This window comes from Trachurus trachurus, assembly GCF_905171665.1.
Source record: "Trachurus trachurus genome assembly, chromosome: 18".
NCBI lineage: Eukaryota > Metazoa > Chordata > Actinopteri > Carangiformes > Carangidae > Trachurus > Trachurus trachurus.
Genome location: NC_139909.1, coordinates 8,734,336 through 8,746,971, shown reverse-complemented (window position 1 = coordinate 8,746,971; position 12,636 = coordinate 8,734,336). Strand labels below are relative to the sequence as shown.

The 12,636-nt window shown below is 43.4% G+C and overlaps 1 protein-coding gene across 1 annotated transcript; it reads left to right on the top strand.

Moving 5' to 3' along the window:
- Window positions 1-8,876: 8,876 nt before the first annotated feature.
- On the top strand, window positions 8,877-12,548 carry LOC311001845 (uncharacterized protein; the record flags this gene model as incomplete). Its single annotated transcript, XM_083993024.1, has 3 exons — window positions 8,877-11,343; window positions 12,103-12,220; window positions 12,308-12,548. The coding sequence occupies 3 exons, from the start codon at window positions 8,877-8,879 to the stop codon at window positions 12,546-12,548; spliced, it is 2,826 nt and encodes a 941-aa protein (XP_083849150.1).
- Between the last annotated feature and the right edge of the window lie 88 nt (window positions 12,549-12,636).

The window sequence follows — 12,636 nt, the reverse complement described above, 5'->3', positions numbered from 1 at the left end:
GACTGCGCTCGAGGGGGTTTAAACGGAGCCGCGGCTGTCCAATCAGAGCCCGAGCTGCGCCGACGTCATCACCAAACACGGCAGCGTTCGACAGGGGTGTGTTCGTTTTTGGCGCCACGCCAGGTCACAATGGAGGTACGTCAAGTCTCTCTCTTTACAACAAACTCATGTGACTTTAAAACCATCTAAGTTTACTTACCTAAAGCAAAGTGTCTTACTTTAAATGGAGTTGGCCTATATTAACTCAAGTATAATTTTGAAGTACTAGTACTTACTAGTACTACGTGATTTACTAGAAGGCGTAACCTACAGTTAAAGGAAACTTTACTATTTATCTAACGCATTAACTACAGTATTTAATTTTAATTCATTTAGCCAAACAAAACTACCAACACACGGTAAAGTTGCACACATTCAATATCTTACTAAAATGTAAAGTATCAAAAGTGATCAAATCAGAGAAGAGAGAGTTCCCAGTCAGTGTTGTATTGCATTTTTCATAACCAAATCATTATGAACATAATAATAACAACTCTAATAAGACATCAAATAAACTGATCATATTTTTTTAATATTTATCTAATTAAATAGCCTACTAATGTTTCTAATATGTAGTAGAGTTGAAGCTTAAATGGAAATATGAATGCACAGTGCATGCATCTTAAAATTGTACTTAGGACAATAAAATAATCAAGTTACTTTCCAGCAGTAGTTAGGCTACCACTTACTTTGCAGTATCAGGTTGTCAATGTAAAAGTTAATCAATAGGCTCTATCCTACTCTGCAGTATAAAGCAGGTAAAGTTAGTCCCACCTTTTAAGCAATGATGCAATATTGCAAGATTACATTTGGTCTTTAAGTTGTCTGATGCAACACAGTCCTACTGTACGTACTGTGGTCCTGCAGCTCCCTCCACAGATCAGCCAGCAACACTGCACTCCTCTATCAACCCACTTATCTTCAACTCACTTTTACTTCCTATTTTGTTTGAGATAAAGACTAGTGTTTTATCAGTATTAGCATTAATAATAGGCAGAAAGCCAAAGTCAACCTGGTTCTCAAGGATAATTAAACAACATCTTTACTGAGATGTGTGTGTGCGTGCATGTTTTCAGTGTATCGTAAGTTCAGGCTGAATAAAACATGGCGGAGAGACTCTGTTGTTAACATGAGCGTGACTTTAATGTGTCTGAATAATTCAGAGAAGCAATCCGGTGCTCCATTAACAACATGGCTCCACTACAGGAGCTGGAAGAGGAGGAGGAGGAGCGGTTATGAAAGAGGGTGGAGGAGGATGGATGGAGAGGTCAAGATGGAGGCATAACGGCTGGGAAGTGAGATGAGGCAGGTAAGGAAATCTGTGAGTACAGGAAGGGGAAATGAAAAGAGCGAAGAGAAAATGGAGAGAGGGGGGAACTGAAAGTTAATATGGTGTTCGAAGGAGGACATTTGTCCCACAGAGGCCTAAAAGATGACGATATGAAAGAGAGAGGGTTGTCAAAGCCAAAAAAGGATAAGTAAGTGCATACAGAATAACACCTAACATCACATCGTGTTTGTTACAATGTTTTAAAGCAAACTAAAACGTTTTTAACCAAGCATTAAAAAAAAGTTTTGGTGTGTCACCCCTTACCAGTAGGTTTTTGCCACTGCAGAAAATGAATGTCAACTGACAAAAGTGTAGTGACCTGGAAAGAGAGGGAGCAAAGGGAAAAGAGAGAAGGGAGAGGGGGGAGGTAGAGGAAGTAAAGTGACATGCTTTCTATCTGAGAAAATAATCCTCTCACTCGTGGCTTTCTGGGTACTACTCCAGCGCTTGAGTGCTTTATGCTGCATTTTGTATTAAAAAAAATGAAAAAATAAAATAAAATAAGAAAGGAAGTGGATAAAATATTCATCAATGGTGAAGAGTAGAGAGCTTCTGTCCTCTCTGCTTCACTTCAACAACCACTGCTGTTAAAACGCAAAACCATAAACTGAAATACTGACGCTCTCACTGACTCACATTACTGATTTTACTTGAAATAATAATAATAATTTTCTTGCGGTGGAGTTAGGAGTGCCCACATACAACCTTTCCTTTGGCCCTAAGCTCTAGTGATTTACCATGATGGCCCAATGTGATATTCTTTCTGAAAATTTGTTTCGGAAACATCTCCCGAAGTCTTGACTGCATGAATCAGTGATGTACAGTGCAATACAGTCCATGCAGGTCCGTCAAACGTCATGTGGGTACAATATGAGGAGGAAAGTGCAGTGAACCATGTGTTGTGTGTGCATACTGTACTGTGGATGCATCTGGCCTTCGGGAACAAATACTTTAGGCGCGTTTCCACTGCAGGAACTTCGGGGTAATTTTACAGGGCCAGCCCCGTTGGTGCATGTCTCCACTGCAGGAACCTCCCCCACAGGGCCGCTTACAGGAACCTTTACGGGGCTGAACGGAGTCCCTGCCTGGGGGTCGGTACTCGGATCGGCCCTGAAGAAGTCCTGGTGGGGCTTGAGATTCACTCTGTGCTGATTGGTCAGACTCAAAGCAGGATCATGTGACGCTAAGAGAAAGCTCCAAAATCAGCTGCATTTTTACAACCAAACGTTACTAAAAACGGAAAAACGGACGGAAAAAAGAGAGAATAACTCAGTAAAAGACGAGAGTAGCAGTAGGCCTGTGGTAAAATAGGCGAAATAGGCGATCTTTTTTTTTTTAAGAAAGCGTCTATAATGACAGAAAAAAACATTAACAAGAGCAGTAAAAAAAAAAAAAAAACGCTGCACAACGACCTCGCGGTGATCGAAACTGTTGCACATTGCCATAAGAGCCCTGTGGGTCCTGTCTGCAGTGGAGAACGGCCACCGAGAGGGCCGAGTGAGAGGACGGTTCCTGTAGAAGTTCCTACCCCCTCCTTTTACCAGGAACTCCTGCAGTGGAAACACGGCTTTTGAACTTTCTGAGCTCAATCCGCCACCGCCGGTGCCTTCTTGCAACATCCCAGAAGCCCTCCTCTCCTCTTCTTCTTCTTCCGCTTCTTCATCCTGTATCCTCGGAGGCTGCTGTCGGAGCAGATGGACTTCCTCAGGGTCCGGATGTGTTTGTCCTGCTCACGGATCTTGGACTCCAGGTGGGACTGGATTGCCGAGCCCAAGGACTCCAGGTCCACCGAGGCGCCGTACACCTCCCACGTCATCCCCTGCTCATCCCACTCCACCTGCTGTGGCTTCACCATCTCTTCCTTGTCCTCGGTGTCCCCGTCCTCTTTTTTTTGCTCTCTTGTTTTGGGTTCTTCTTTACCCTCCCGCTCTTCGTCACCCCCTATCTTCTCCTCGTCCTCCTCCTCATCCTCCCAGATGCTCTCAGCACTGACCTCTCTGTCCTGTGTTTGTCCGAGTCGTAGCCCCGACATAAGGCCGGGGCTCTGCTGGAAGCTGTACGTGCGCAGACAGGCAGGAAGGGAACTCGCCTTGTCGGCCGCAACGCAGGGAAGCACCGATTGGCTGCGCAGCTCGATGTCGATCTTGCAGATGTGCTGGAAGGGAGGCTGGCTGCCGGCGGGGATGCAGCAAAACGACGGGACTGTTGTTGGCGAGACAGTCGAACTACCCGACTGACAGCTGGGGGAGCAAATCAGGGAGGGGGTGGGAGTTTCCCTGTGGAGGCCGGGGCTGGTGGAGGCTGAGCGCTCGACCACCTCCACCTCCACCTGGATACCCACCTCTCTCTGCTCCGCTCCCCGCAAACCAGCCATCTCACTGGTGTCAGTCATGGTCGCTGACTCCCTGACCTTCTTGGCGTTCGATGGATCAGTAGATGGAGCAGGAAGAGGACAGAGGGGTGAAGAAAAACTCCCTAGATCAGCTTTCTGTTTTCCCTTCTCTTGCTTCGTCTTCTCTTCTTTCTTACTCTCCACTCCCGCCATCGCCCTCGACAATGGGATGTTGCTACCGGCACTGATGGCATTTTTATCTCCCAGATGAACCGGTTTGCTCAGCGGGATGCCCGATATCCTTCTGTTGTCCTCTGGCAACCACTCTGCATTGTCAGACGCACCTGCTCCTTGCACGCCCCCCTGAGACACCGCGGGTCCTACAGCTGTCGCTTTGGTCTCCGGCAGTTTCAAATGCTCTTCCCCAGCCCTAACATCCGTCTTCGCTGGCGTCCTGCTGATGGAGTCAAAGGTGAGACCTCGAGTCAGAGCAGTATTAGAGGACATGCTGCTTTGATTCATTTGCATTGCAATGGATGCTTCGGGCCCTGATGTGGATCCTCCCCTTGTTGTCAAGGCAACAGTGGCTCCGGTTTTGGGGCTGGAGGTGGCCAGAGGAGCCAGTGCGCCCGGAATCACACTAGGACCTGGAAGCAAGAAACAAATGTTAAAAAAAAACATGACTGACAAAGAAAGAGGTTAATTCTATCTTTTCTGTAGTATGGGAATTGTTGAGCAACACCTTTTAGACTACATTTTATTCTTCTACCTTTTCTTCTCTAACCAGAATCAGTAACCTTAAAGCAGAAGTAAGCGATCCGGTCGTTTTGGCTAACTTCTTGTCAGCCGATGGAGCAGTCCCCGCCCTCATCCCTACGTCACCACATTCACGCGCATCCCTTGGCTGCACACACAGAGAGGACCGCCCCTTTATGCCGTTCTCTCTCCTCATTGGATAAAGGTTGTAGGATACAAGGAAAGTTTTCTCCTCGGCTTACAACAGAGCAGAGTGACTGACAGACCCGTGATTCGGACCAAACACTCTATAAGTGATTGCTGTCGGAAGATATAACTATTTAAGACTTATATTAACACAAACATTCCGCTTACTTCTGCTTTAACTCCAGATTTATGCCACCACCATGTTGATTCTAACAAAATCAAACACTAATGTACAATAAACCAAAACAATAAATTAGTGTTTGTGGTGACAGCTCTGAAGTCATAACATTATATGGTCAAGAATTACAACAAAAGCACAAAAAAGACAATTATGATGTTTTGTGTGTGAAGATAATTACTTGGATCAGGTCCAGGACTCCTACTTGCTGAGCCAGGTCTAGGAGAGGGTGCCAAGTGGGAGGACAAATCTTCCAGAGCTGACCTTGAACTAGATCGAACAGTTACAGTCTTGGAAGAATCTGATCCATCTTTAGTATCTGGACTGGGTTTAGTTGAGGAACTTCCAGCCTTGAGGTTGTTGTCTTTGGACCTAGACAGAAGAGTTCTAGCGGGTGATGGGGAAATAGATTCTGTCTTCGAACCAGAAGCCATTAGAGTAGGTTTTGACGTTGACCGGGTTGGACCAGGTTTGGAATTGGAAATGGCGTCAGAGCTAGAGATGAGATTCAGCTCAGGATCAAGTTTAAAACCTGGACTGGTTTTAAGATTGAAACTGGTTTTAGAGTCTGGAGGAGTTCGACCTTTAGGATCTGGCTCATCCTTTGGCCCGGCGCCAGATTTCAGACCCAGAGCTGTCTTAGAGTCAGGACTTATTTTAGGTCCAGCACTTGCTTTGATTTCGGTAGCAATTTTAGAATCAAGACTATCTCTGGAACCCATCCTGGACTTAGAGTTAGGGCTGACTTTGGAATTTGATCCATTTTTAGAGTCCAAACTGTCCTTTGATCCTAAACTGGTTTTGGAAGCAGTATGACTTTTAGAATCCAGACTATCTCTGGAACCCATTGTGGATTTAGTATCAGGACTGGTTTTGGAATCCAAACTGTCCTTTGTCACTGTTGTGACTTTGGAATTTGAACTGGTTTTGGATCCACACCCAGCACTTGCTTCTTTACTATCAAGATACTCCTTAGACTCTGACATGGTAGTGTTTTTGGTACCGGTTGCTTTTCTCTGTGCAGATTGTTTGGGACTAACAGAACTCAGTTGAAGGGTCTTGGTGCTAAGAAGTGCTGATTCGGTCCGTGGGTCACCACCTGACTTTGTACTAATGTTTGCTGGATCTGGTTTGGGGGTTTTGGTCATTATTGTTGAGGTTTGACTAGCCAGTTTTGGACTGATAATGTTCAATTGTCCTTTTGGGCTCACAGGAACAGTTTTTGATGATTGTGTCTCAGGGTTCAAGTTCACTGTCATTTTGTTGGTGGTCTCTGTTGGCATTTTAGTGGTCTGAACAGTATACGGTCGGGGGCCCGAGATGCTCACAGATTCTACTCCCAATGATTGTGTTTTGATTTCAGTCATTTTGTGACTTGCAGAAATTGTTGTTTGATTCCCCCGGTATGGTTTTGGACTTGCTGCCACGTTGCTTCGTGTGTGCGTTGTGGGACTGAGTGTTGAGGTGTGTTTCTGGTTTGGGGATTTCAGCCTTTGATCTCCTCGGCTGTTCACCAACGCCTCTGCTGTTTGTGGCCGACACAAAGCTGGTATTTTGCTTTTTTGCTGTAATGGATCATTTCTCTCCCTTGGTGATGCCTCAGTGGTGGTCAAGATACTTATGGACTTCCCAGTTGCTGAAATGTCATCTCCTTTCGCCCCAGGTTTCCCACTCCCTTTATCCCCATTGGGCTTTTTGTTTCCTCCTTGCAACCGAATATTCTCTGTGGCAGTGCGGGGATTGCTTGGCGAAGTCATATTGAGGTTTAGGTTGAAGTTAGGCTCCACCCCCCAGTTGGCATTGGGAATTGTGTTGCCGAGGGCATCGGCTAAACTTGCCTCCTCTGGAATGGGGCTCTCCAATTGGACAACCTCTTTCTCATGCTCAGGAATACTTGGGGATGATTGCATGATTATGGTGAGTGTCCGGTAGAAATCACAGAACAGCTGGAAATTTGTAGAACTTGGAAACTGAGGTTCAGCACCTGATTGCAAGGATGGAGAGATAAATGGTCAATAAATTAAAAAACTGAATCAAATAAAATATTACAGTGCTAGAAAGAGGCCATAGTTAATACATAATAGCAAGCACAGAAAAACTACCCATGAATCAAAATTAAATCTCTATACATACATATAAAATAATGACCTGAAAAAAATGTATGACTGAAGTCTGACACTGACACCCAAAATTGTGCTGCTTACTGCTGGATGCTGAATTTCAAAATCATAAAACCAATGAATCCTCACAAAGAAGATATAAAATCAAGCTGCAGCCAAGTTGATATTTAACAATGCACTGATCAATAAGCACACACTACATCTGTCAAAGGAGAGTTTTAATTATTTCATCAGAGATGAGCAATAGCATGCAAGCCTGGTACACTGTAAGTCTCTTGCTAAATGTTAAAGGATTAATTAAAAAAAACCTGGTAAAAACCTACCTCAGTATGAAACCATTGCCCCCTCAGTAACGAGCTTCATATCACAGGTCAACTCCAGTAATACACAAGGCATCACATCTCATTTATTCCGGTTCTCTCAGTCTCCTATTCAGAGATGACGAACCTCAACATCGGTTAACAGAGGTGTGGAGATCCCATCTTTCTCTGGCGACTGCCTGCTGAGCGGCAGTGGAGAGCGTCAGCTGCTCCCTCGTTTGTTCTTGTTGCTTAACCAGAGGATGCATTTATGAATAAATAAAAGGAGGAGGGAGAGGGAGGAGAGAAGGGGCCTGCAGCCAGCAATCATCATCATCATCATGTTTGCTGTCCTCCTCCTCCTCCTCCTCCTCCTCCTCCTCTTCGTCTTTGACTTTTTCTACATTTGTCCTCTTTTGATTTCTTTTCTTTGTCTTCCACAAACCTTTAGGTCACATTTTTGACATAAAAAGACAAACCAACAAATCTGAGCTTCCAAATTGTCTAAGACACAAAAGACAATAAATATTCATATTATGAGACAACAAATTATAACTCTTTGACTAAAGTGTTTGCTGTCAAGCAATTGCAGCTGTACAAAGGGCAAATGATGACTAGGCTCTAGTGCAGATACTACTTCCTTGATCTCTATCTCAACGAAGTTTTGAAGTAGAAACAAATAGCTCTTCCTCTTTTCAGTCTCATGCCATGGGGTCTAAAGTGTCCGCGGGGGTGATCTTCATTTAAAAGTTTATCATCAACCTCGAAATACAGGCAGAAGACAAGTACGGTAAGTTCATATGTAAATACTTCATTATAAGGAGATCTTATAATATAAAATACAAAAGAAAATATAAATCAACAGTGACAATTTTAACTTTTTACTTTCATATATGTCTTTGTGCTATACAATAGATATTTGTCCAATGTGTTTACAGTGCCTTTTCTCATAGATTATTTTAAATCAATGTGTTAACATAAAACTGTATTTTTTCAAATTTGGATCAGATGATTGCACCAGAGGAAAAGTCTCAAAGCATAGACATAAAAAATGTTGTGTTGTCAAAACATTTCACTAGCAAAACGAGTAGGTATGCTGAAGCTAAAGTCACGGGATTAAAAGAAGCCATAAGGATCCTCTAGTTATTACTGTAAGATCATCTGTTCAAATTTTTACAAAGAGGTCCTTGTTGGGTTAAAAAGGGCACCTGGGACAAAATCTTTTTTTTTTAAAGTATATTTTTCAGCTTTTTGCCTTTATTTGATAGTGATGACAGTAGAGATAGACAGGAAATGGGGAGGCAGAGAGAGGGGGAATGACACGCAGGAAAGGTCTGCCCGATGCGGGACTCGAACCGGGGACGCCTGCGGCGAGGACTGTAGCCTCTACATGGGGCGGCCGCTCTACCCACTGCGCCACGCACCGCCCCACCTGGGACAAAATCTTACCAAATGAGGCTCGATGATAATTTACGTCATTTTAGTTGCCCTTGATATGGAAAAGTCACAAAACCATTGATACACCAAACTCTCTCTCTTTATTTCTTATTTTAGCTTCCTCAGATGTGCTGTTCTCAGGAAAAAAACCATCAAGTTACACAAGATAGTGAATATGCATTTTCCACTAAAAGTCAAAATGCATTTAGGAAGTTGGTCTCTGCTACTTCTCTGTCTTCAGTCTTGCCTCCCTCATCCCTCACTGGCTTTCTCGCTGAAAAACTGCACAGTTGCCTATTCTGTTAAATATGTGTTTGTTGAATGCAAAGATCGTTATCTCACCGCTATTCCAGATGATATCCCCCAAAATGCAACAGGTTTAGATCTCAGCTCAAACAACATTGTAAAGATCACAAGGACAGATTTAAAAGGATTATCAAAGATCATAAGTTTAGAAGTTCAATACAATTTCATTTCACACATTGAAGATGGGGCTTTTACTGATTTGACTGAGTTAAATGTTCTTATCATGGATCGAAATAAACTCACAAACCTCACAGACAACATGTTTCAGGGACTGTCCAAATTAGAAACACTGTCTCTCGATGACAATCAAATCTCTTACATCTCGCCTGTGGCCTTCCAGTTCCTGGTCAACATAAAGATAGTAGTAATGGGTTCAAACCAACTACATCAAATTACAGATATTGCTCAACTTTTGAAACAACCAACTTTAAAGGAGCTGATGATTGGGTATAACAAGTTCACCTCTTTTCAGTCAGACGACCTGCCTCTCAACGTCTCACACGTCAAGGTACTGCAGCTTTCTATGAATCCGCTGAAGAAGTTCAGCATCACAAAAGACATCTTCCCTTATTTGCAGTCTCTTGACTTGAGCAAGTGTAGCAGTGACCTCGAGTGGGATGTGTCAAACAAGACATTTCTGCAGAACTTGACTAGTTTGACCTTTAGTGGAACTTATATTAGCTTTGAGACGTACAGAGAGATTCTGCAGACCATTGACTCTCTACAAGAACTTACGCTGTACTTCATGAAAGAGTGGGTAGATGAAGGCCTCATAGACATTGCTTGCCAAATCCCTTCTCTGAGAGCCCTTTCAGTAACGGTCAGCAGAATTAGCACTATAGACGATAACCTGCTACGGTCTTGTTCTCATCTCAGTGAACTTACTTTATCATCTAATTTATTGTCTGAGATATCACAGCATTCACTTAAATCAGTAACACAGCTCAAGCTTCTGGATTTGCACAGTAACCAACTGCCTAAACTACCGCTGGCACTCCGAGGGCTTTCCACACTAGAAACGCTGGATCTGAGCTCCAACTTCATAAGTGTGCTTGATTGCCTCGACTTCCAAAATTTGACCATGTTAAAAAAACTTTATCTCAATAACAATCGCATTTCTAAACTTCAAGGATGTGTTTTTGAAAATCTGAATGATTTAGAAGTCCTAAATGTTGAAAAAAATGCCCTTTTTCATTGTGACAATACCTTCAAAGTTAATTTAGGTAAACTAAAATCTTTGAATTTGGAAAATAATGGTCATTTAAAGCTCATGCAAGGAGACTTTTGGAATCTGTCTTCCCTCACTATTTTAAATTTAGAATCAGATGTATACTACAATGTGAACGATGGGGCATTTGAGGGACTTAATAACCTCCAAACTCTCACTGTGTCACTTAATATGTATAGATCAGTGTTTTTCACAGGACTACCACTCTTAGAAAACCTATTGCTACATCTTTCCTTTCATTGGGATCAGAAGAGCTCTCAACAAAACTCTGAGCCACCTTTTTCTAATTTACCCAACTTGAAGAAACTTGCACTGAAAGTTTATGATTCATACAGTGGTGAAATTTCACCAGATCTGTTCAAGGGTCTGAAATCCTTAGAGTACTTATGGACAGACAAATTTTTTAGGAAGGCAATTCACCTAGACACATTTAAATACACCCCCAAACTGAGGGGTCTTCAGATAATCAACAGTGAACTGTCTGCTTTAGACCCTGCACTGTTTTCACCAATCCCAAACCTGCAGGCACTTGACATCTCCAACAATAACTTCAGGTCTTTAGATTTCCTGACTCATGCCAACCTTCAGGCACTCAGCTGGTTGAGAGTCAGTGACAATGAGCTGTCAATCATCAGTGCTAATGTCCTCCAGTCCCTACCTGCCTTGACATACCTCGACCTGAGTGGTAACCCTTTGACATGCGAATGCTCCAATTCTGGCTTCAACCAGTGGGTGCTGAGCAACAGCCAGACACAGGTTATTAATGGCCACCAGTATACCTGTGCCTTCCCTGTGAGCCAACAGGGGAACAAGTTCTTGGACTTTGACATCAGCTCCTGTTGGCTAGATGCTAGCTTCTTCTGCTTCCTTTCCAGCTCTTTTCTGGTTTTGTTAACTCTCCTTACATCCTTAATTTACCACTTCCTGAGGTACCACCTTGCCTATGCCTTCTATCTCTTCCTGGCCTTCCTCTATGACAAGAAGAAGAGGAAGGAGGGCACTCCTTACCAGTATGATGCATTTGTGTCCTATAACGTTCACGATGAGGCCTGGGTCTACGGAGAGCTGCTTCCAGTGTTGGAGGAACAACAGGGCTGGAGACTCTGTCTGCACCACAGAGATTTCGAACCAGGTACAGATAATTAGAGCAGCAATGAGGCCTCACCATACACTACACTCTTGTCTCCTTCTCTCTTCCTCTTTCACAGCATTGGCAATGAGATGAAAACAAGATGAATTTCACATCCCATTTGACCAGTCTGAACTTAATAGGGTGATTTATATCAGCTGCAACACATTGAGCACATGACTGACACTAGTTTTTGGCAGCCTGTGGCCTCAAACAACATAATCACAAGGACAGATTTAAGAAGATTTTCAAAGATCATAGGTTTACAAGTTCAATGCAACTAAATTTCACACGTTGATGATGGGGGCATTACTGACTTGGCTAAGTTAAAGTTTCGAGTTAGAGTTAGAGTTTCAAAATAAAGTCACAAGCCTCATAGACAACCTGTTTCAGGAACTGTCCAAATTAGAAACACTGTCTCACTTTATATTTGACCCTTGTATTGCCAAAGCCACAGAGCAGCAATGAGACCTCACCACACATACCCTTTTCTCGTCCTCTCTTCCTCTTTCTCGGCATCAGCAGTAAGATTGAAGATAAGATGGATTTCACATCCCATTTTGGCCACTCTGAACTTGCAACTGCAGCAAGTTCACGATGCGCCAGTGTTTCTCAGTGGGCAGCAGAGACCTTTCAACTGCAGATATTATACTTAACGACCATTTGTGCCTCATACAACCCCACTTCAAAAAAGCTAGACTACTATTACCTGACTATTAATGTAGGCACTTGTTTTACTAAAAGATGTTTCTGTTTCCACAGGTAAGCCCATCATAGACAACATCACGGACGCCATCTATAGCAGCAGGAAGACCATCAGTGTGATCAGTCAGAACTACCTGCAGAGCGAGTGGTGCTCCAAGGAGATCCAGATGGCCAGGTGAGGGTGCTGCCTTTCTTTACTTTACTTCATGCCTTCATCTACCAGATCTGACTCAAGGATTTGGGCGTTCTGATCCGTCTACAGCTATCGTCTATTTGATGAGAAGGAGGATGTGTTGATCTTGCTGTTTCTGGAGGACATCCCGGCCCAGCAGCTTGCTCCATTCATCCGTATGAGGAGTCTGGTGAAGAGATGCACCTACCTGAGCTGGCCAAAGGCCGGACACACCGGAGCGTTCTGGATAAACATAAAACGAGCTTTAGAGACAGTTCAAAGTCCCACTGAGCAAACTCATCTCCTCGCTGGACACCCAAGCTTCTTTTAGAGGTTTCACCTCAGCTCTCTGAAACTACAAACCCAGAAGTGATGGGGAAATGTATGTAATCATCTTTCTATTGTATTTCTTCTTTTAA